Below are 25,561 nucleotides of genomic sequence, written 5' to 3'. Positions count from 1 at the left end.
TCTTTACAGAGAGGGTGATCAGGCATTGGAATGGGCTGCCCAGGGAGGTGGTGGATTCTCCATCCCTGGACATTGTTAAAAAGAGACTGGATGTGGCACTCAGTGCCATGGTCTGGCAGCCACAGTGGTGGTGGATTAAGGGTTGGACTTGATGGTCTCAGAGGTCCTTTCCAACCTGGCTGATTCTGTGATTTTGTGATTCTATGATAAATAAGCACTTAAAGGGGAGATGAGGTACACAGAATACCTACTGTACTCAGAATACAATTGTGTCCCTTAAATCCACCAGTAATATTCCAACCTACTTGAAAGGAGTAGACATTGAATTTAATAAACTCCAAACTTCAGAAAACTGAGTAATGAAGAATTTATGCCTACTCACATTGAATTTTGATTCCTCCTGCCTTGGAGTTTGAGGAAAAAAGCCATTGATATTTTCCTACAGCTGTATGTGTTCTGCATGTTGATGTTTGAGTGAGTGAGGCAAAGAGGGTTTTGATTGACTTGGTGGAGGGGTGGTTGTGAGGGGAGCTGATCCAGCAGGAGATGGAAGCTTCATCTGGCTGACCCCGTTTGGGTGCTTAAGAGAAAAAACTGCAGTGTGTGCAGTCTTAGAAGATACTGTACAGTTTCAGTGTTGTTTAGTTGTCAAGTAGTTGCCTGGATACTTCTGGGAGCACAAGTCTGTAGGTTTAGTGGGAGTCAATGGATGAACAGTGTCACCATTATGTATATTTAGGTGAAGGTTTTGTAGAAGATTAACAGTGCTAAAATACAACAGGTATCTCCTGTATAGTCTGCTCAGTATTTCACTGTATAGGAAGTGAAGGTATTTCACTGCAGCTGATGATAATATGTTATGTACCCAGTGATGTGACACGCACCTGAATTACAATGGCTTTTTGTCTGCTGGTTAGCATGGTGAGGGGTTTTTTTAGTTTGTATTGTGATGGGTTTTGTTTGTTTGCATGCTCCAGTGAACAAATAATGCTTGCATTATGTTTCCCATAAAATTTATCATTAACTATCCTTTCATAGTTGATAGAGGAGGTATTTATTTTATTTTTAAAATTCCTTTCGTGCTATTTCCACAGACATTTCTTGGCATAGAGTCATCCGTGTCTCTCAGGGCACTGCTGTTTTTAGCCTTACTGGTAAGGCAGGAAGGATTTAGGTGCCCTACACATCCTGGGTCATCATTTCCCTTTATCCCTGTTCTACTTCTTTGCTATCAGTTCCTCAGGTGGGGTAGGCCCTGTCCTCTGGAGAGCTGGGGCTAAACCCCCATAGTCTCTTCAGTCATTGCTTTGCTTACTAAACAACCCCCCTGAGAGGAAACCCTGGCTAATTAAATGTTCTATATTACCTCCTAGTTATGAGGAAACCAGCTTAATGCTTCCAGCTGGGATGCATGTTTAGGAGGTGGGATGAGAGAGAAGTGCAGTTGTTTAAATACCTCTGGAATCCAGGATGTTTATTGAAGTGACTCAGTAGGAGACTGACTTTGTTTGCTTTGGATTTTTATTGTTTTTTACCCTAGTGACATCAGTGGAATTAAAAGTTTTTAGAGTTGTTACTGCTAATTAGTTGTTTGAGGCTGCAACCTGGTTTTATAATAAAGGTTCCTAATAAGTTGTTCAAATATTTTTTCTTACTCTTGTTTTATTTCTATTTCAGAAATGATCATATAACCTGAATGTGGCCAAATGGTTATTTGTTGTGTGGCTAAAGGGATAATTTGGATTATTTGGATATTACAGTTAGTTCCTTGAGTCAGCAGAAAGTGCAGGTGGCAATGGCACAAAGATAGTAACAGCACAAATTAAAAGGTCCTCATCACTATTATTTCATAATACAATAATAACATAATTCAGGCAAAAGCCCTGAAATGCCTCACTAACTCTCTCACAGGTGATGAAGTAGCTATTTAGGAAGTGCTGATATAAAGCATGAAAATACTTGAAGCAAATCTGTATGTAGAGCATGAGTGAGTATGCAGAATAGAGACCCCAGAGGAAGGACTCAATCCATTGGGAAGTGGTCCTGGATGTTTAATTAAGTTCCTTTCTAGAACTTGGAAGGAGAGCTTGGTCTTGCTATCTTCTTGCAAGAAGCAAGAAGATACCAAGCTATCTTCTTGCTTGGTCTTCTTTCTGCCTCTTCTGCAGAAAGAAAAGGCAACCTTTCTGATAAACTAATGGATAATCAGTGACCTCCCACAGAAGAAAAGTTGAAAAAAGGAAATGCTTCCTTCCCCAACCATTTGTTCATCTTGAAAATATAAAGTTTGTCTCCTCTATGATTCTACATTGTAGACAGAAGCAGTGTATGCAGTCTCATATGTTCATACAGCTTCTGGGATTATTGTGTATGCTTCTAGGGGCACTTTGGGAAAGATGATAATAATTCGGTGACGTTAGCCCTGAAAATTAATCATTCCTTCAGAAAACTGGAAAAGGTTGCCAAATGAGCATTTTAGAATACAAATTCCAATCATCTTCAGCAAACAGTGCAAACCTTTCTATTTCACTGTAAAGTTTTGCTGTAGCAGTCAGTAGTGTTCATACCTTAAGCAAACATTCGTTCCCTTTTTCGTAAAGACACTTAATAGACACTTGTTCTCTGCAGCATGAAAAATGGGCCATGCCATGAAATCTGCTGGGAGCTCGGTGATCCTAAACTCCTTTACATAAAAAGTAGCTGAGTGCTGCAGAGAAAGGCTGTAAAAATCTCACATCCAAGTGGTGAGAAGATCATTGACATTGAACTGCCCTTCACACCCACCCATCCAAACCTACAGACTGCCCTGAGGCAGCAGCTGTACACTCTGCCTCTCTACTGTTTTACCACCTGCCTGCTGCATTGCCCTGCTCTATTCTTTGTAATCTGACCCACACGTAGCATCCTGGATGAGGGTGTTCATGCTTTGAGAGTGTGGTTGCAAGTTCTGACCCAACCAGTGGCTGAAAATGAATTAAAGTCTTTTCAAGTGTGAAAATTGTTGGCATGATCTCCTCCTGGCGAGATGTTCCCAGTAGAACACAGCAAGGCAACTGTGAGCATCCTACTCCTTTCCACATGTCTGGATACTGATGAAATTACTTGCCCGTCCCACCTTTCTCATTCCATCTTTTAAAGGTTATTGTGGCTCTTTGGGCAGCACAGGCCCAGGCTCCCTGGCAGCTGGGGACAGAGTGGGCTTGGACCTGTGGTGCTGGGTGTGAAAGCCTCTCCTGGGAGCCAGAGCCTGTGGGGACTGGCAGGACAGATTTCCTTGGTATGTGTGAAGGAGGAACAATTTGCTTTCTGCAGTGGGCTTTGTGCAGTGGTTTCAAATAGCTGTGTATAGCAGAGGCTGGAGGGGCCTCCTCCTTGGATAATTTGGCTCCACTTCTGATTTTTCATATTCCCAGCCTCTACGTAGTATTAAAAAAACTAAAACAAAACCCCCAAACAAAGCCCTGGCCCCAGCACTCAGCTGGCAGCTGGTGCGGGGTCAGAGGGATGGGGACCTCTGCAAGCCTGGGGTTGTCCCAGGAGGTCCATAGTGGTGGCTTTTTGAACCATTGGTGATGGGAGCAAGTGAATTAGTTCAGCACAGTCCAGGTGAAGGAGAAGCCGACCCTGCTGCATCTTCCTTTTGCCACTTTTATCTGGAGGGTATTTGAGAAATTTCCATACCACTGTATCAGCTTTTGGCAAACACAGCAGCTGCCACCCTGAGGTGTGCTGTCCGGGTGTGCTTCACTGTCTCTTCCCAGCCTTTTGTTCCTCCTCCAAAACATTCCTACTCCTGAACATTATTAGATATTTTGGGATATTTGCACTTCCCCAGTCATGACCCTGTGTGGGAGTCTGTCAGTGCTCGGGGGAACCTTGTGCATTCTGAACAATTTTTGTGTTTCTGCTGCAGTTTTGGTGTAGTTTTAGCTTCAGAGCCCCGCTGTAGCTGGCTCCATGGCTTCTGGCACCTGGATACCTGGTGTTTGGGAAGATCCCTTGGAACTTGTTATTGTGGCAGAAAATATTGATTAGCTTGAGGTACTGAGGAGATGTCACCATGGTAAAATGCTTCTCTTTGTTTGCTTAAAAAGCCATTGGTGTGTAGCTCCAATAGAAACCTCAAAATGGTAGGAAAACATAAACACAAAGCTGTTTCAGATTGATCTGTATTATCTCTTCTATCTTTGAAATCCTTACATATCTGCACTCTGGTATTGAACTAGCAATCTGAATTTGAAACAGATTTTTCATATTTAGAGGAACTATAGGTATGAAGACTCATGTTTGAATTGTTATTCAAGGTAAAAATGCTTCTGCTGAAGCAAATTTCTGTGTTTTCACTGGAAATTTAAACGTACATTTAATGTTGGAATAGTTTGTTTTATTTATGTATTTATTTTTAAAATCAAATATGTACAGTCTCTCTCTCTCTCTCTTTGTCTCAAACAGAGATTCATCCTGCAGTGAAACCCAATGTAATCAGGTCAGCACCAAGCCTTCAAAGTCCAAGTGCAAAACGACTGCTTGCACCTTCTAATCACTCTTCACTAAGTATTTTGGGAAAAAGAAACTACAGTCATCATAATGGTCTTGATGGTATGTGAAGGAATATAAAAGAAATATTCTTTGAGTGTCTGAATTGCAAAAATTTCTGCAGATCTTAAATAATAAAGTTTGTGACCTTTCTGTAGGGGATACAGTTTAAGAAATTATATTAAACGAAGGGGTAAAGACCAACAGAATGTAAGTCCTGAAAAGTATTTATATAAATAATTGCATTAAACAGTGGTGCTTATTAATTGAACATGGGTATATTAATAGCATCTTTTAAACAAACTGTTTTCACTGTTTTTCTTAGTAATTCTTCATCCCTATATAAAAGGACAACAATGGAATGAAACTAATTTGGAGAAGGGAGAGATGCAGCTAATGCTTTATTTCAGTTTGTTGCATTGCATCTTTATATATTTATACATATTGTGCAGTTATATGCAAGACTTTTTGTATTACTCTCTACCATATTACTTGGTATATAGCTAAATTGCTAAATAAGCTGTACCTGCTATTTTACATCTTCCCTACTATGTGAATTCTAAATACAGCTAAATTTGGAGTCTCAACAGTCTGATTGGTAATAGAAGACAGCTTTTGGTGTCTTGTGTCCCATGTTACAGAATCAGTTAAAATAAGAATGAAGTAGACCTGGCAATAAAGACTGGTGGAAGGTAGGAGCTCCTTAGAAAGAGACTGTCTCTGCATTTATACCACTAGCAGAGAGGGAAGGAAAGGGGATGTCAGAGAGATAGAGAAGTTTTTCCTGTACACTGCAGCCCCAGAGGTGCTCTTTAAGCCTGATGTATCCAGCCACTTCAGCACAACGTGGTGCTGATGGTGATCAGATAGGAAGCTGTGCAAAAAGAATTATGGAAATTTGTGGGTAAGACTAACTTTTCTCAAATAATCTTAGTTTTTATTCTAAAAAAGAAAAAAAACCAAAAACCTTTTTATTATTGGGGGGTTTGTTTGTTTGCCTGTGTTATGGGTTTTTTTTGTTTTTTAATTTTGTTAACATTATTACTGAAAGGAAAGATTCTGAACTGAAACTGAGCAATTCTACCTCATGTTCAACCAAGAAAGGGGAGATTCCATCAGGATACCACTTGTTTGCATGGAAAGAAATGCACACATTTCCTGCATTTCCTCTTTTTATAAGAGCAAACTTCTGTAAGCCATTAGCTTATTTGTTCTGTAATTGAACAAATTACAGGTTTTTTGAGATTAGAAATCTGAAAGAAGTTGGTGTATGAAATAAACTGTTCAGGACACAATCTGCACAAAGGAGGTGAAAGTCTGTCTCCACGCTTCACTGAACACACCAAGATAGAAATAAAGGGACTTGCTTTTTAGACAAAGTAACAAAAATAGTGTTCCAAATGCAGGAAGAAAATCTTGCTTCATTGTCCATCATCTTCCCATAATGATTGTGTTTTTCTCTCATTGCCAAGGGTATTTGTATCTTGGAATGTGCTTTAATAATAGACAGGTAGAAATCGCTGCATATTTTGACAAAAGGTGGTTATTTAGTGTACACCTCTGCTAAGTGTGCACACATCTATTACACAGTAGGCAAATAACATGCATGGCAACCCAGGGTAGTCAGGGGACCAAGAAGAAAAACTTCTGACTTGTACTTGGAAGAAAAGATGATGGCTTTACTAGACATAGCCATAAACGTTGAATTTCCCCTGAGATCTTTGAGTGTGAAGTTCTGTAGGGAAAGTCTTGTGAATGCTGCTCCTTCTCCCCATTTCTGGCCATTACACTGTGCCCTTCAAATGATCTTTGGGTGATGAATGGCTCAGCTGGAAAGAAACACTGCTTTATTTCTAGTGCAGAGAAATAGATATAAGTTCAAGGTAAATATTATGAAGATGAAGTCCTTGTAAAAGTGCATGCTTGAAAGCCTTTTAATTTTTTTCTTCTGCTTGGTGTGGATGTTCTCTTCAAAGAAGAGTGTTTAAAAACCCAGTCATTAGCCACCCTGGTTAGTTTGTATCAGTCAGCTGTGTTAGGGCAGTTTGCATGAAGTAACATCTGATTTGAAAAATAAGTATTGAGAACTGCAAGCTGTTGCTTTAAGAGATAATTATATCTATTTATCTATTTTCTGTGAAACCATAACTTACTGGAAAGTATGTGTCCTAAGTAACTGAAATCTGAACTTTGTAAGTGTAAAAATCACTCCTTTAGTATTTTTAAATGGCTATTTTGGTTCTTATCCTAGCCTCTCTCTTTAATTAAAAGCCTGAAAACTGTAAATAAAATGCAAAGAAAAGCCAAAATCTCTAAAACAATCAAACCTGCAGCACAGATCCCGTGTTTCTTTTTAATTACAACTAATTACCTTTAATGTCCACCATTTAAACCTTTTTCTGGTTATTGGTAAATATAAAATGAATTTTTGGGGCTGTATTGTATCCAGCTTCTCTTTGGTACACAGCAAAAAGTCAGTGACCAGGTCACCTTGGGAAATGGTAGTTTCTGTGTAATTGCACTGACAAGGGTCTGCTGTGTACAAGGAAAGGTTTTGACAACCTCTAGGTTTTTGTGTTGATATAAATATATTAAAAAGCTTTTTTGTTTGTTTGTTTCAGAATACTATTGATTGTTGCTGGGTTTATTGCATTGTGTCAATTAGCAGTAGCCAGAAAGCCAGCTATGGAGTTGCTGATATATTCTGTCTTTCGGTGCATGCTCTGATGAAATGGGCAAACAAAAATGAGCACAGTCAGCTTATAATTAAATCTTATCTCTTGCTATTTTCATAATCTTAATGTTATTGACACAGAAGTGCCTGCATGTTCAGCTTGGCTTTTTTCCACAGCCTGAGAAAATCGTTTTAAAGAAGTCATAGAAATATAGAATCATAGAATAGTTTGGGTCAGAAAAGACCTTTAATCCAACCCTTTGGCAATGTGCAGGGACACCTTCAATTAGATCAGGCTGGTCAGAGCCCCATCCAGCCCCACCGTGGAAATTTCCAGGAATGGGCCATCTACCAGCTCTCTGGGCAACCTGTGCCAATGTTTCACCACCCTCATTCTAAAAAGTGTGTTTACTTAAGATATAGAATAATGTCCAGCATTGAAGTAAATGTCACTTAGGCCTGTGTAAATATATATTTAGATTGTTGGATCTGAGGTCGGTCTTCCTGCCTGGGTGAGTTGAGTGCCATATTTGGGCAGAATTTGTTGTTGGCAAAATATAGTAATTATTGGCTCAGAAATAATGCAATGTAATATGGAAATGTCACTTCTTTATTCCTGCATGCGTGAGTTGGGGGAGATAATGAGAAGCATCACTAGTATTTGATTTAATGCTTTGAAGAGTAATAAGTAAGAATATGATTATCATTACCATTTCTTAGAGAAGTCTTATGTTGGCTTGAATTTTGATTTTGGCCAATGCAACACAAGTTTTCCTTCCATTTTTCCACAGAAGCATCTCCAGTCTGGTGCAACTGGTAGGGGTGAGTGAGTCTGTCATTTCAGACTCCTATTGCTCAGTTTTCATCAGGAAAGATGAGGGAGCACATTTACTTCTCCATCAATGGTGGGGTGTGTGCCCTCATCCCTTGCTATTGGGAAATCCAAGTGTCAGTCAATGGTGACTGAGACATGCAGTTGTATGCATAAACCCATATATAAGGTATAGAACTAAATAAAATTACCCTGTTTAAACACTATACATTGTAACTAGATGTTTGTGTCCTTTCTTGTAGGAGAAAGGCTTTTTCAGGATGGTCTTAGAAAAGTGTTTTCCTTTTTATTTTCAAACAAGAGCAAATGTTGCATTTTGTCAAACGGAATGAAGAATGCCAGAGATTTTTTTTCTGCTCTGGAAAAAAACCACAGTACTTTGGGGATTTTTTGCATAATATGCTGGTGCTTCTAATTGTTCTCAGATGCCAAAAAGAAAGTCAGCACAGATATTGAAACAGTTCTCAGCAGTGAAGACAGTCTCTTTCAAATGGGAAGACTCTCTTCAGAAAATCACGATGTTTCAGAATGTTATGTGGATCCAGTTTTATGACTGGAGTTGATGATGGGAAAATTTAGGTGTGACTGTAAAGTGCTTTGTAGACATTTTGAATCTGATCTTTAAATTACAGTGTCTAAAATTATTCCGAGCAATTACTTTCACCCACAAGCTACTTAACTGTGAGCAACAGTACATCCAAGTAGTCAAGTTGCACATCAGGCTATTGTTTTGGCAGGGTGAGTAATGATCATTTTCCATATAATACTTGAAAGATCAGGGTGAGGTATTTTACATGAGTATAATCTCTGTCAGTTGGCAAATATTTCCTTACTTTTACGTACATCAGAACCTGAATATCCAGAGGATGCCCAAGATACTGACGTCATTAATGAGGTACAGAAATCAGTCTGTGCCTGTTGGTAACGTTTTCATAACTTCTGGCCAGAAATATGATAACTGATTGTTCATAGCTGAAGAGACTTTAATCAACATGCCCAATCTTCCTTCTCTTTCCCTTGCCCAGACCTTTAATGCTGCACTTCAGGCTGAGATGTCATGGTGCCTCCAAGAGGATTTTTTTCAACAGTCAAATTTCTATTCCCGAATATTCTGAGAATTAGCAGTTTTGGGGGCCTTTTTCCTTGGAAACTGCATATCTCAGGCTCAGCAAGATGAGAAAGTAACAAGAGCAATTGGGAAAGGGAGAGGAAGACCTCAAATAATGTACCTTCTCTCTAAAATCCAGTTTTGGACAATCCTTTTTCTGCTTGTGATTAAATATATTGGCTGTAGGGGAGTTAAGCAAGAAACAAAGGCTTATATTTTGCTAATGTTTTCCCATGGAGACTTTGAGACTCTCTTTTGATGAATGCATAAAAATATGAGCAACCTAACTGACAGGCAGGGAAACCAGAGTCTTTCCTGGCCCAAACTTTCTTGGAACAGTGAAAATAATTTGAATTTGTGCTTTATCATTATTAACTACTCATAACCCTATGTAGAAGTAGATTAGAAGGAAGGAGTTTTTACTGTAGGGTGGAATTTCTCATCAGAGGGAGTTGTTTTCTCTCAAAGGTGTCTATCATTGTTTTACTGGTTTTGGTGGAGATGTTCAACTGCAGTGGTAGGCTAGCAGCATGGTATTAATACCAAAAAGCATCTGGCAATCCATTACTTAAAAAAAAAAAAACAACCTTGAATATCCTTGGATATATTAATAAACAATAAACCTACCTTAATTTTTATAAACTTCATTTTATGTACCAGTATTTTTCAGATGTTGTGATACTGTCTTTTAATGGAAAAGGAGAGGACTATGAAAAGGGTGTTTATGATTCTGTTATTTACAACATATATTGCTCAGGCTTTTTATTCATGTCAGGGATATGAAATGCTTTGTGGTAATGCTTGTCATACATAGTTCTATGCAAAGTCATTATAGAGCCATCTCTGACCCTCAAGAGATTAAACTATCAATATTTTACCTTTGTTTTTTGAAAGTTGCACAAGAGTTGCCAATTCCTGTCCATTTTCACTGTCCAATTAAAAGCAATCATTTTAAGTATTTAGTAGAAAACTAAAATGCTCTAAAATTTGCATTTCTGTGGTCAGTATATTGACCTGGTTTTGCAGGGATACAAATGATGATTCTTGAGAAGATGAAGTAGTGATAACTTCCAGAGCCCAAGTTGTGTACCTGGAAAGTGTTGCAGGCCTTAATTACCCCTGGGTGTTACTGCTGATAATGCCAAACATTTGAAAAAATAAGCTACTACCTCTCATGTTTGCATAGTCTTAAGCCTTTTTATTCTATTTAAGTTTCTGAATTATGAAAAAATACCTTTAATTCTGTTCACTTACAATGTTCACAATGAATTGATGATTCCCCCTTCTCCACTTCATTTTTCCAACCCAAGTGATTCAAATTGTGTCTTAATGTGGAAAATAATCAACAAGCAGGAAAATATTTAAATCTGTCTTTTTTGTCCAAAAAATAGAGGATAAATATCTTTTTTTCCCCCAGAATTTCTTAAAGTTGAGAGCCTTATGGTAAATGTGCAGTAATCATTTGTCTGCACTGAATTCACGTTACAATTATCTCCCAAGTATTTGAGGCTCTTTGATTACAATTAGAAGAACAATATTCCATTCTGTGTTTAAAGACTGCTCAAACTGCAGAGTGTTTTTTCACAGGATACAGGTAAGCTGTGGGGTTTTTTTATGTTGAATTTGGTTACAGGAGGACTTGAGAGGAGGAAAAATATTATGCCAAACCATATTTTCTTGAATTTTCTCTGTGAAGGACCAGTTCCTGGGCATTAGCATAGGATAGCACTATGCTGTGGGGTTTTAAAATATAGACAGTGATTGCTTCTGTTTTGCAGTCAAAATACAGTATGCATTCAACTGTTGTTCTCAGGCCTATTCTTCTGAAATGTGAGCCATTTCCAAGGGTGGAAATACATTAGAAATTGAATTGGGGAGGGGTGTGTGAGTTCCTTTTCTCTTTTTTTTTTTTTTTTTTTTTTTTTTTTTTTTTTTTAAGTATTTTTTCTTTTATTTCCATTTATAAAAAATCCATCTTTGGACTTATAAGGCTGCTTGGCTGCTCTGCCTGCATTTAAAAACCACAAAAGTAGGATGGCAAACATGCTTTGATGCACCACTCTGAGAGTGCCAGACATTCCCATTCTGTTGTACTGGGCCCCTCAGTTCAAGAAGGACAGGGAAGTGCTTGAAAGAGTCCAGCGCAGAGCTACTAAGATGATTAAGGGAGTGGAACATCTCCCTTATGAGGAAAGGCTGAGGGAGCTGGGTCTCTTTAGTTTGGAGAAAAGGAGACTGAGGGGTGACCTCATCAATGTTTTCAAATATGTAAGGGGTGAGTGTCAGGGAGATGGAGTTAGGCTTTTCTCAGTGGTGACCAGTGATAGGACAAGGGGTAATGGGTGTAAATTGGAGCATAGGAGGTTCAAATTGAATATCAGAAAAAATTTTTTTACTGTAAGGGTGACAGAGCCCTGGAACAGGCTGCCCAGGGGGGTTGTGGAGTCTCCTTCACTGGAGACATTCAAAACCCGCCTGGACACGTTCCTAGGCGATGTACTCTAGGGGGCCCTGCTCTGGCAGGGGGGGTTGGACTAGATGATCTTTCGAGGTCCCTTCCAACCCCTAGGATTCTATGATTCTATGATTCTATGATACTGAGGAAATGAATACTCATGAAAAGGCTCTCGCATTGTATCTCTGTTTTCAGTGGTGTAACACATACCTCTAATAACTCCAGTAATATCAGGGGTTAGAAAGAGCAAACTATGTGCTATCACAGATAGAGGAAAGGGCACTTCATAGTGAACTGCCCCATTCCTGCTGTGAATCACCATTTCTTTGGGGTTTTTATGCACAGGTATTGTGTACACATGAAATTCCAGGCATGCTGTCTTTTCTAATTGGCAGAATAAATCAGCTCTTAGAAGACCAAACAATGAGAACAACACTATAATCAAGTTAGCATTCAAAAAATGCAGATAACCAGAACCTAATTCTGGGAATCTCTCATTTCCCCTAGTGTTATTTTAGAGAATTAAAGTTGCAGAAAGAGAATACTGTCAGCTGGATAACAGGATTAGCATCATATTACCTCATGAATTACACATTCTGGAGATGAGATCTGGAGTTCATACGTAAAGTGCTTCTGTGTATGATTACTGTCGATTAGGCTGATTATTTTTTGTAAGTTGTGATTGCAGAGCTATAGTTCTCAGTCATTTTATCATATAATGCAATAGGGAAGACACCTTCAGGAAGTGCTCAGGCAGTGTAACTGGAAAATTTCCGTCTCTGGGGAAAACTCTTTGTGATTGTTTTGAACATTTATTTGCATTTTTGCTTTTGCTATCTGTAAATTGTTTTCTCCACTGTTTCAACTTTCAGTCTTGGGGAAACTAAGGGTCTTCCTCAAATAAAGTCAAACCCATTCTTAGTGTGATCACAGGATACATATTTTTCTAATTATGCTTTTGAGGTAACAATATCACTTGTTGTCTTGCCACAAACTGGTAGGAACAAAACCATCATTTTGACTACTTCAAATGTCCATAACCCAAGTTAAGAAGAAATATTGAAAGAGTCCACTCTGGATGGACTAATGTTTAAATGACATTATCTTGAATTTGTTCTGGAAGGTTCAGAAAAGGGCACCTTTCATCCACTGGTATTGCCGATGTATCTCAGATAAGTAGGTTTCCTATCAGCAGAACTAGAAAATAGAACATATAATAAACGTAACACATGAGCAGCTGGAAGATGATTGGAGTCTAAGTAAGGATTTGGTTTCTATTCTGGCTTGAAGAACCTTTAAGGGAAGAAAAAAATTTAAAAAATGTTGCTGGGGAATAATATATCAACTTGAATTAGTTCTATAGCTGGCCCCATCCTCTGGTGGTGGATGCTTTCTGATTTAGTGTTAAATCGTTTTACAGTGGGAAATTTTATAGTCTCCCAGTGCCCATAAACAGGGAGAAATGCTTGATTTCTTTTTACAACTTGCTCACTTATATTTGAGCTTAAATGAATATGTTGTAGAAAGAGCATAGAAGCATCTCCAGGCAGTTTCTGCTGTTAGTGCATTAATTTCTCCACAATGATAAATTTATAAACATCTTGTCAGTACTGAAGTTTAGTTTACTTACATCACCAAAAACCCTTCTTGATGGTGTTATCTGACCATTTCTGTATAAAGTGGAGCAATCCAGTTCACAAGCATGAGGGTGTCATTTCTGCATGCTGGAGTTTCCTTTCTACTGAAGAAGTGCAAGTACAGATTATTGCCCTTCACAAAACCCTGTGCTATAAGTGCTCATTTATAAACTAAATGTCTGCTGGTACCAGTTTTGCTGAAACTCGAGCCTGGTTGTTTCAATTGCCCCAGGCATTCTAAAACTTGGCAGATAAAACTGAAAATCCAAAGTTTTGATTTCCATTCTTTTGAACACCAAGATATTTGTGTTTTTTAAAAAAGCTCTGTTGCCCTCAGGCTCTATTGGATATTGCAAGGGTGTGCAGAACTTCTGTAAAACACAACTTTGGAATGCTGCTTGACTGCCTTTTTTAATTGGAAGCAAGGGCTTTCTTCCTTGGTTGTCTTAATTATCAGCTTTTAATTTTAAATTAAAAGTTTTCCACAGAACTGGCTGGTGTGTGTTCATGCATAAATGTTGGTCAGAATCCTGCCCAGTCAGGGTGTAATTATTTTCTGGAAAAAAATCAGTGTCTCAGTTCTAAAATCTGAATATGTGGCTATCAGAATATGGAAAAGTTTGAATTGTGTAATAATGGCACCTTAAGTAGTAGTTCTTCTAGATCCTATACTCTTTTGATACTTACTGAACAGTTCTGACCTTAGCTTTTCATTTATGGGTATGCACAGGTGTTTCTAAAAATATTTGTAAGTTTAGCTGATATTACAGTATCTACAGCAAAAAAAGCTAAGAAAAATATATGCAAAAAATGAATATTTTATTTTGTTGTATGACAGAACACAGGGATATTACTCTACAAATAGATCTTTCACTACTTATTCACTTTGTTTTATTAATAGGTTATCAATATGGCAACATCCTGGAATTAACAGCTGTTTGCATTGTATTAAGAGTTTCTGTATTCTTCAAAAATAAACTCTTTAATAGCCTCCAGGCACAGTTGTCTATTCCTTAGTTCTATTTAGAGAGATTTTGTCTTTAATTCAGTTGTCTGTGGAACTGAGAGGGTGACTGAGTATATTGAGACAATCATGGCTAAACATATTTTTTTATATATTTTGCATAAAAAGTTAGGCCAAAAGTAAGAGTGAGGATTTTATTACTGTCAGAACTGAATGTAAAAGGTATGGAGTTTTTGTTGTTCATTCTGATCTTTTTTGGGTTGACTGGAAATGCTCTATCAGTGCCTCTGCTCTATATTTTATGAGATGGGTCCCATACTTTTTTTTAGCCTGATTATTCTGCTTAAGTTGTGGTTTGCTTAGGAAATCCAGTTGTGGCCTTTGAGATAGAGTGTTGAGGGTTTTTTTCTAAGTAGTTTAATTTATAGATTGAATGTGTCCTTGTCTCAAGAGTTATTCAGGTAGTTACACCTCCATGAGTGCTGCCTTTGGGCTTTCTAAGGAAAAATGAGGTCCTAAATTGTTATTTCACAGGGATATTAGGAAAAAAACAACCCAAACAAACAAACAAAACAAACAAACAAACAAACAAAAAAAAAAAACCAAAAAAAGAAACAAAACAAAACAAAAACCAAAAAAAAAACCAAACAAAACAATCCAAAATAAACCAAAAAAAAACCACCCCCCCCAAAAAAAAGCAAACAACAAAACCCAAAAAAAACCCCAAAAAAACCCACCAAAAAAACCCAGGCAACCAACCAACCTTGTAATAACAAAAATAATTTCACAGTAAAGATCAAAATTTGAACAGAGTATCTTGTTCTTTACTATGCTGTGATGTTCACTCTACCTTATAACAATGTCAAATATGCTCAGGTATTTAGGGAACAGTCACAGTATTTAATTTTTATACTACCAGTTTAAAACTTGTCTTGAGGACTGGTGAGCTAAATATATTTTTATAGATTATAATTTTGGTGTGACAAAAGAGAGAGAAAGGGAGCTGGAAGCTCACAACTGAAATATTGGTGGTTTTAGGTAGGATTTCACATTACAGAAACTTTATCAATGGGAAGCTATTCATACCTGTATTAATATATTTTTTAAAATATTAAGGATGAAGATTTGCACAAATATAAATGTAAACTATACAGAAATTACTGCCAAATATCAAATAGAAATTTGAGATGTTTAAAATGGCTTTTCTTTGTTTCTATCAGTGTTTGGACTGTAACCTTTGGATTACTCAAAATGAAAGAGAAACCTCCGTTTGATAGTGTAATTGCTACTTTTTTCCAGAGAGAGAAATGTGTCTGTTCTTTCTTATGTCCTTTTAATCTCTTTAATATACTTTTATCAGTAATGAAACCCCTGAAGAGTTCTTTGTGTAAGTGATGCCAGCTGGGACTCCCATCAAAGTCACAATTTGGAATCAGGGCAAGAATAAAGAATCCATTGTATTTGTTGTACATTTATCTCACTTGTAAAACTAAGACTCAGCTGATTCCATTAGTGAATAAATATGTACATTTTATCCAGAAATGCCTGCAGTGCTGCTAAGTGTCTCTTTCTGAAGAATTCTGTGTGCTATAGCCAGTATGATGTCTTGCTCAGATTTTTGAGCAAGTGTATGAGATTGGCAGTGGCATCATCTTGTATTTTGTAGACCAGCATTGAATTTTCTTGCAAATTGCTTTAACTGGTCAGGAGAACATTTAATTACTGAAGTTATACTGATCTGTAAAAGAACAGAGCTGTATTATAACTGTAGTATATTAAAGCCAAAGAGGGCGAGATTTCTGTCGTTTGGGGAAAAATAAAGCAAATGTAATTTAATTTAAACAGGAGGTTGAAAGCTATGTTAGCTGTTGGTCTAATCATGGTTCATCAGAAATATAGCCATGAGTATGTATATATACATATATATATACATATAATATAGTTCCTGATTTATCATATAGGAGAGACTAATTAAGATTTCTGCATGTTACATGTCTCAATATACTTTGACAATTTCAAACTGAGAATCCATCTCAAAATCCTAGAAAAAGGATTGCCTAGTTTTTCAAAAGCATTTTCAAAGCTTTTTTTTTTTTTTTAGCAGATAAGAATAGTTATGGAATTATGCTGGTACTATTTGTATTTTTTTCTGCAGAGCAAATCCTCCATGTTAAATGATGCCATATGTTAAAAGCAAGAGGAAAAAACCCACTTCTTGGAACATGAATAATGAATTAGTTCCATTTTTATATTTTCATGCGAAAGAGGATAATTAAGCAAAGAGAATGAGAGCAGCTCATAGCATGCTATAGTGTGCTGTATATTTTCAGGACCAGGGCTCATTTCATGAGAAATCTTCCCCATCTCTGCATTTGTGATAATAGCAGTACATCGTTGCCTTCTGGTTGTGCAGGAAAATGTAGGCTTTTATGGATAAAGACAGCACTCTAATATGCTGTGGTTCTTTTGTTTTCCAGAATCATCCAGCCACCCAACAAGAACAATAATGGTAAGTAGAAAGGAGAATGCAGATGCTGATCTAACTATAGATGCATTTTTTTCTTTGATAACGAAGTAGATATAGTAGTATCCTAAGCCATTCACATGCTTTCTTATGAAGTCCAGAATCACTAGAGACAAAATGTGTGTCTGCCATTGTATTTCATGGGAAATCTTAAAAAAAAAAAAAAAAAAGTGAGAGTTGAATAACTTCAGAAATAGCAGCTGAGTATTTTGAATAGGTGAAAAAGCCAGTTACAATTTTGTGTTACCTGTTTAAGTAATTTTTTATTACATTTTATTACATTATATACAATGTTAACAAAATCTCTTGCATTCTATGTGCATCACAAGTGTCAGAGCACGTTTAAAGTTCAAACAATACATGGAGTAGTTTCTTGCATCACATTCTTGTGAGTCCAGTCTGACATTATCTCAAGTTTGATAGTTTGAGTTCCAGAAACAGAGAAATGCTTAAACGGACAGATACATCTTCAAAAATGAGATTTTAAATGTTTTATGCATAAAAATGTTGTGGATTAAATGTCTGACCTGAGTTTTTATAGGGTGAGAAATTTTATCTGTCTCTGTTTCAGACTTCTTATAAATTTTAGATTAGGACTACACAAAAATTCACATAAAGAAAACCTTGTTCCAACTATCACATAGATATCTGGAGGTAGGACTCTCCACTTTGGAAACAGACCAATTTTTGAGGTAAATTTTGAAATTTGAGAATAAACCCCAACAAAGAATGACTTGAGCTTGTTTGTTTTCATTCCTACAGTTTTCAGGGTGTCCCTTCAAGTTTATTACCTCTTCTGTATTTACAGCGTTTTTGGGGCAATCAGAAACTTGATTGAACTTGTGAAAAGGATAAATACAGTTTATTGACTTTATCATCAATAGTCATGAATAATGTAGTCCAAACGCATAATAAATAGTTAGCAACTACAGTTCCAAAAAATTCAAAATAGTGGAGCTATGTCTGGACAAAGTGATGTTTTCTACTCGATGTGATGTAATCCATGTTAGTCATGAACTAGGTTTAAATAGACCCATTGCAAACTTCACTATAGTTTCATTTTCCTGTGTTTTTTTTGTTTATTAATCTTATTCTGAAGATAACACAACTTGTCTTTTTTTTTCCATAAATTTATCAAACCAGCTCTAAAACCTGACCTAAAGAAATGGGCTTTTTGCCTTCAAAAATGTGTCTTGACACCAAAACATGGCCAAATTTCAAAGAGAGGTTTTTAAATAACTTGCATTCTTGAGATTCCTGTGTAGTGAACCTCTCCAGACCTCTCTTGCTGACAGCTCAGGCTAATGTTCTGCAGTCAGCATGCAGCAGTTGTCCGTGGCACCTAAATAAATAAAAATTAAATTAAAAATAAGTATTCTATTTCTTGGGAAAAGGTTACAACAATATGTCCATTCTTTTCTGCAATTAAAGCATAACTGAATGTCTAATGGAAAATTTCTTACTCTCCAATGAGTAGGAAGAATATGTAAAGCCAGCAAATACACTTTTCTTTGCATGAGAAACAGCATGAGATTGTCTATTCATTAGACATAGTTAAGCAGTGCTGCTGAAATATTTTTTTTAATGACTACTGTAATAAATAGTGACTCTGAAATAATCTGACTAATTAGGGTTAGTATTGTAAAAGATAAAAAGTTAAAGCAGGATCTTCAGTCAATCAGAATGTGAGAAGTACAGAGGCAGATCTGTAAACTGCCTCAGATGCTTTGATGTAAAAAAGCTTTTGTCTTATGACAGGAAAGTATTTGACCTTCTTCTAAGTTGCATTTATAGGTGATGGAATATCATAAGTAAGGCATTAAATCTGATCTTGCCTCTGAAGACTCAGATTTATGTTAAAATCAAAGCAAATGAGGAATAGAGTGTACTGATAAAAAAGTACAGGTTTTCTGAGAACACTGCAGGAATATATCTGTATTTAAATACAGTGATGACTCCCTATTTTTTTGCATCAGATTCTTGTTTATAAAAATAAAAAACCCCAAATATTTTTAAGGGTCTGGAGGGAAGATCTTCAATGTTTTATTACAAAACAAATGTCCTCTTTTCCTGTGGATAGATACCTAGGTTATTCTTTCATCACTGACTTACAGTTTTCTTTAAATAAATCTTTGCTTTAAAATGCTGCTCTTAAAGATATGGTTTATTCAGCTTTTGTGTAACTTTCATGAAATACAGTGGCTATAAAAACTGTAGTATTTTAGCCCAGATACTTTGGAAAGTCAAATGTCATCATTGCACAGAAAAGTCATTGACTTGGATTTTCAGCATTACATCTTTTCTAGGTGTTTTATAATACTCGTGTTGACTATTTGGTTACTTTCTTGTATACCAGCTGTTGTTTGAAAATCTCTTTTAATAGCTTTTGGGTTTCTTAAATGACATTCTGTACCCCAAATGAATGTGTACCTGCATGCTAGTATCAGTGTTTGCAGCTCCATGCTATGAGGAGGCTACGCTTTGTACTTTTTACATTCATCTCAAAGCTCTATGAATAAGTAAATTAAACCATACCTAAACCTGGATGCTTATTATAGGGGTTATGCTAATGCTTTTGCAAGTAAGAACACTAAAAGTGTGGCAAAACTCTGATTTGGGATCTGTCCCATTTCTGAATTTTTACAAGATTTTACTGAATTTTTAACTTTCCAACATACCTCTTAATATCCTTATTCTTGGAATTTCTCTGGGAGATAGTGAGGATAGGAGATTTACCCTCCAAAATAAAGCTTCTAACAAAGATGCTCTTTTAAGTTGCCACTTTAATGTAATGTTATTTGTAGAGCACCTTTGTCCATGTATTTGGAGTAGTATCCAAACTTTGTTGTACTGGTAGCTGCCCTTGCAGCACATATCAGAGATAATTCCTATTTCTCAGACACAGCAAAGCCTTGGTGCACCTTGTATTGAAAGGCCTGGATTTGCAGTTAACAATTGATTGCGTTGTTACTGATTAAATGAATGCTGCTGTTTCCAGCAGAGAAAAACACATTCTTGTATAACTTCTTTATGGAAGGGAGTATTGCATTCATTGACCATTGGGGGTATTTCAGTTGCTTACTGGGAAATTAACATTTGTGTATGCAAAGGAAAAAAGTTCATGGTCTTGGAGCTCTCAAAGATCAAAACCTTTGAATGAAATAGCTGGGAAGGGTACCCACAGGGAAATGTTTTAGCTGGGGACATTCTAACAAATGTTCTTCCCATCAGCTCCTCGTTGAGGAAGACCTTGAACAGATTTCCTGGGGCCTCAGAGGTCTCTGGGTATGAGCTGAGTCTGCAGCTCTGAGCCCTGCCCTTCAAATAGCTCTGTGCTGACTTCAGTTTTGTGAACTTTCTTGGATACAACATTTCCTGAACCAGGGAACCCTCAACAAGTGGTTTTGTTGCAGAATCATAGCATGGCTGATAAGTGATGTTCACACTTAAAAGGAAAAAGCTGCACATGGCACATGGCAGTGCTGTGGTGACATTACTGGAGCTTTCTGCATGCAGGGGTTTTGAAAGAATAGGGCTTCTGTGGTAGCACAGGTGGTATTCCTGTGGTTTTCATAACCTTCCTGGCATAGCTTTGTGCTAGAAGGGAAAAATTAATAATAATTAAAAAGGTTTTTTCGCTCTCGATGTTGATATTAAGATGACAGTGGCATCAAATGCTCATTTTTATACACAGTGGTGAATATATTTTTGGGGAGAAACTAATGAACTGATTTTCTATTCTTAAATTGTTCAAGAACTTCAATTGTTTTGATTAACTAGAAATAAAAGATAATACGGCCCCTAACACACAAACTGGAGAACCATGATCTCATTCTCTTCTCCTTTAGTGAAGTGTAATTAATTTCTTCAAATAGCTTGAAAGGACTGAGGGAGAAGGAAAATAGAAGAAAAAATTCTAACCAATATGATGCAACAAAAATGAGATTATAATGTAACCTTGCTGTATTTTCCAGTACATTATCTCTTTCCTGAAATAAGAGTAAGGTTCTAATAAAAGAAGACAAAACAGAAGTTCAGAACTAATAATGACATCTGTCTCTGTCAGGAAAAAAGTACTATGAAAACCCACATTCTTTTAACAGTTCATAAGAGTTTATTCCCCCAAGAAATACACTTTTTGTACCTTGGACATTGAACACTTGTTGCCTGTGTGCTGTCTCAAGTCAAGGAAGCATTCAGGAGTGTTAGAAAGGAGCCTGTAAAAAGAAAATCATTATATTCATAACTTAAACCCACTTCTGACTAGGAAAGCACAGCAAGAAAGCTGTCCTTTGAGCCCTTGAGTGTTCCTCTGTAACATATGGAACTGCCAGTTGCCAGATATAATTACTTTGGATATACTCTGAAGTCTGATGTATGGCACCATTTTTCATGCATGAATTCCTACTCACGTTTTGAGCAGTATCCACCTTGTACCCTAAGAAATCAAATACTTACACACATTTCTGATTTCATCCAAACTGTGTACTTTATCCTGAATTTATTCTAAATAACAGCTGAATTACTTCTAGTGGTACTTTTTCCTCCCCACCAAAGACAACACAAAAAAAAAAGTGAAAACCAAACTGCAGTCTAGACACTGAATAAAAACTTATTAATGCATCAGTTCATATTTAGTGTTGTCTGTATTAAAATGAATGCAGATATACTGCAGTCATCTCTAATATGGAGTGATTGGTGGGTAAATCTAAGAACTGTGACACCAGAAATGTGATATAAACCCATATTACCCTGCTTCCATTGAAATTAACAGCATACTTGGGTGAAAAAAAAAAGTCTCATTGGTCGGGATGCTGGGATTTTGCTCAGAAAATGTGAATTTTCTCCAAACAACAATGGGTTTCTGTTGTGGGACTGCTTCATTTGTGGTATTGATTCATGCCTCTATTTCTCTTTTTATAAAATGGCACTAGCAATGGCTAATTTAGTTGTGCAAGAGGTTTAGGACCTGTGGATAAAACATGTCAATTTGCCCAGGGTGTTACCTAGCCCCAAGGTACTGGCTGAGGAAGACTGGCTGATTTTTGAGAAGGGGGCTGTGAGCAAGCTGCCCTTTGCAGAACTAGTTAACAGAATTGTGCTTATTCTCAGGCAAACATCTTTCCTGTTTTTTTGTATGATTTCAGCATGCTGCTCCCCATGTTCATACGACTAATGGTAGGGCCTTGCAGGCCAATGCAAGTGCCATTAAGACAAGCACCATTCCAGTCATCAAAAGACAGAGGCAAAACTGGCTTGATGCTTCAGATGATGGTTTCTTTATGGCTACAGAAGAAACGAGGTAAGAGAAACAAAATTCATGTGCTATTTAAATGATGGGATTTTTTAATTTTATTTTTTTATTTGAGATGGCATTACAGTGAAGAGCAATGTTAAATCAAAATATACACCCAAACTTTGCATCTCTGGCATACTGATACTATCACTATTTTACTAATACTCATTCAGAGCTTCTTCTCTGTGGCAAAGATTAAAATTTCTTTATTGTAACTTATTTTAGTTCATATCCAATGAAGTCTAAGGCATCTCTGATCATTCAGCAAAATTTAAATGCAACCACAGTGTAGTTTATATGCCTAAATTTTTCAGAACTTGAAAAATGTATAGCACGCAGTAGAAAACTATGCAGCAGAAAGCATTTTTTCTAGTCTAGAATTTCACTTCTTTTAAAAGGAAGGTCATCATATTTTTTCTGTCTTTCATTAACTACTAATGGTAGTTTTCTGGAAGCTTCTCAGTTCTTTTCTTACCCTGTTAAGAGCTGACGATTCCCTGATTTAATTCAGACTGAGACAAGAAGTTGCAGCCTATAGTTGTAAGCAGTGGTTGCTGGGCCACTTATTTAAAAACCTTTAGAATCCTACTTAGGAAAGTTGATTAATATGTCAAGATACATCAAACTGCTCCTCACTTCTGAGTCTTTTACAGGCCTAGAAAAGCTGGTTGTTGAACAAAAAAGTAAATAATAATATGAGGCAAGAGAAAGACCGTATGTAACTACAGAGTTAGCCAAAGAAAATGTTCATACTACATTTATGGTAGACTGAGCTAGGGAAGCCAAAATACTAGTTCATGACAGTTAGGTGGTTGTTTCAAGATCAATTAAATATGGCACTTCATTTCTCTTTTGTATGAGGAATTCAACAATTTGGAGAGTGTTAGGAGGATGATGAGCTCTTAGGCTTCAGATCCCTAGCTTGGGTTGAAAGCATTTGCTATTTTGAGAATGGTTTGATACAAAGAGCTCAGTAGTATCAGACTAATCCCTAGACATTATACCCTTCAAATAAGACTGTTAACTGTCTGAAGGTTTGGAGTTTTGTTTTCTTTTTTTTTTTTCTTCCCAATTATTATAGACAAGTGGCTTTCAAAGTATGAGTTGAGTCCTACACTGGCAGTGTTTGTCTTTTCCCACCAATCTCAGAGGTGGCTCAGACATTTGGCCTAAACTAGATGTTTAAATTCTAGGTGAGCTGAGTCCTACCTTTGCAAACCATTCATCTGTGATAGCCTTGTCTGTTCCCATCCTAGAAGATCCCCCTCCCCACTCCCATGGTTACACACACAACAGCCAGGTCAGGCAGCAAGGCAGAACTTGTTATATCCACCCGTCTGGGCCCACAGTGGTGGGTAAACAAGGAGTCCTTAAGACTCTGCGGCTGCTCCTCCTCTCTAAATCATTAAAAGTTTAGAGAATAACATTTGAAATCTCCTGGTATTGAGGGCATGGGGTAGTTAGATCTGTCTGTTACTCCACTCCAACAAGGAGGTGCCTGGAAATGTGGTGCTGCATCCCTCTGGGCAGTGCCAGAGGAGCACAGCAGGGATGCTCAACGGGTGGCATGGGGTGAGTGCCCCATTGCAGCTGTTCCCAGCCTGACAAGAGCTGAGCCAATAGGTTCAGTGCCAGAACACATTCATGCATTTTCTTTCTGTGGTAGCAACACACAAATAGTGTTATCACTCACGTTGTTCTTCAAAACTAAAACTAACAGGAGAAAACAACTTCATATGTTTCGAAACTCAATGTCCCGTGAGATCTGTTCCTTCTGTCTCACAGGGCTTTCCCTGTTTTTTATTCTTATTTTTTCTTTCCTGTCTCATCCCCATTGATCCTTCCCTACCTCAGGCATGCTTTCTTCTTTCTGACTTTCTCCATTGATCCGCTCCACCTTTACTCCAAGATTATTTAGAAGAGACAGTGTAGCTTGCTCTCCTCCTCAACTCTCACTGGCTTCCAGCCTTTATAGCTCCAAGTGGAAAGCACTGCCTGATTCTGCTGCTGGGAAGGTACTGATGCCCAAAATGACAATTAAATGCTTTGCTCTTTGGAGAAAGAAGGAGGAAAGAAGGAGAAAGAAGTTCTAGACAGCCAGCTCCTGTGATACTACTCCTGTGGAAGGAGTTCACATAGCTGAGCATGGTTGTGGCAGAATTGAATGCAATATAATTGCCATGAAAAGGGATCACTAGGGAGGAAATGCTTGCAAAAAAGAAGGACACATTCTATCCAGTCCTGCCACATAATTAAATAAGTAAATAATAATTTAAAAATTAGTTGCTGGTTTGCAGCCATTAGGTGTTTAGATATGTTCTGAACACTGCTTAGAAACAATGACCCCATTTGAATCAAGGGAACAAGTTGTTCTTTGGGACACTCGTTTTGTGCAGATTCAGGATGCATTCTGCTTTATTATGTGTATGTGTTCATTAAAAATACATGTAAGACAGACAAGTAGTAATTACAGCAAAAGGAAACATATTTTTCAGCGTAATTAATTCTTGCAAAAAGGGATAACGTTTTTCAGCATCGTTTTTTTTTTTCAGCCAGCCCACAACAACTTTCATTTTCCCCATACTAAAACATTTTTATTTGTGCAGTGAATAAAGCTTTGAGATGCATATTTTTAGAAAACATCTGGTAGAGAACTTAAAGTGTAAATTTTCTTAGACATCTAACAAAAAAAATAGACAATACTATGTGAGGGAAAAAAGGCAATATTATTGCTGCTAAACTAAATGAAGTGCCAGTCTGTTTCATGCTAACCAAGACAAAGATGCTCACGAGCATGCTGAATTTTACTATCCATCAATAGATAAAGTGAATTTATGTATATATAGCTCCATTTTATAATATATTTTTAAATAATTTATTATCCCTCCCCCTTCCTAATTTAAGCAGCAGCCATACTTCTGTAAAGCGAACTATTGTATATCAGCTTCCTCAAAGATTCCAGATATTTGTAGCAATGAATGAGCAGGGAGTTTAAATGTTCAGAGCAGTGAAAATAATTGTGAAAATTATACATCATCTTTCCAAGGCAACCCTTGGGGGTACTCCAGAATTTTAGGGCAACGCTGTAGCTCAACTGTCCCTGCATGAGCATATATATCACTGAAACAAAAGACTAGAGTTTACATCTGAAATTCAACATATTTTAGGTCCTGATTTGCTCCCTGGAGTAGAACAGGGATGTGCTTTATATGCATTGTAATGTGCACCCTCACACATTTCAGCTTCTTCTTTTTGAGGTTGTTGCTATTTGAATGCAGTTTCTTCCCCTGTTGTGCATCAGTATCTGCACATCTGGGTAAAAACAACAGCATCATTTCCACTTGTATTCCCCTCTCCCCAAGCCCAAAGGCTGCTGCAAAGCTGTGCTCAGCATTAGCCTGGTGCTGAGCCCCATGCAGGCCCTGGCACCTTCAGGAAAGGGACAGTGAGTTTGCACCTGCCTACATATTAGTTCCATGAATGCAATACCTGTATGAATTTCTTGTTAATCCAGGCAGAAAACCAGGTGACGGAT

At 37.3% G+C, this 25,561-nt stretch overlaps 1 protein-coding gene across 2 annotated transcripts in view; it reads left to right on the top strand.

Moving 5' to 3' along the window:
• MTA3 (metastasis associated 1 family member 3) overlaps positions 1-25,561 on the top strand; it is a 132,985-nt gene that overhangs the window by 88,452 nt on the left and 18,972 nt on the right. For both annotated transcript variants that reach the window (XM_071739499.1, XM_071739498.1), the window contains exons 16-18: positions 4,453-4,599; positions 16,684-16,715; positions 21,878-22,032. In XM_071739499.1, the coding sequence (XP_071595600.1) occupies positions 4,453-4,599; positions 16,684-16,715; positions 21,878-22,032 (334 nt within the window). The remainder of the gene's footprint in view (positions 1-4,452; positions 4,600-16,683; positions 16,716-21,877; positions 22,033-25,561) is intronic.

The sequence above is a fragment of the Heliangelus exortis genome, chromosome 3 (assembly GCF_036169615.1).
Source record: "Heliangelus exortis chromosome 3, bHelExo1.hap1, whole genome shotgun sequence".
NCBI lineage: Eukaryota > Metazoa > Chordata > Aves > Apodiformes > Trochilidae > Heliangelus > Heliangelus exortis.
The sequence above is the reverse complement of the archived record's forward strand: the minus strand, read 5'-3'. Positions and strand labels throughout refer to the sequence as shown.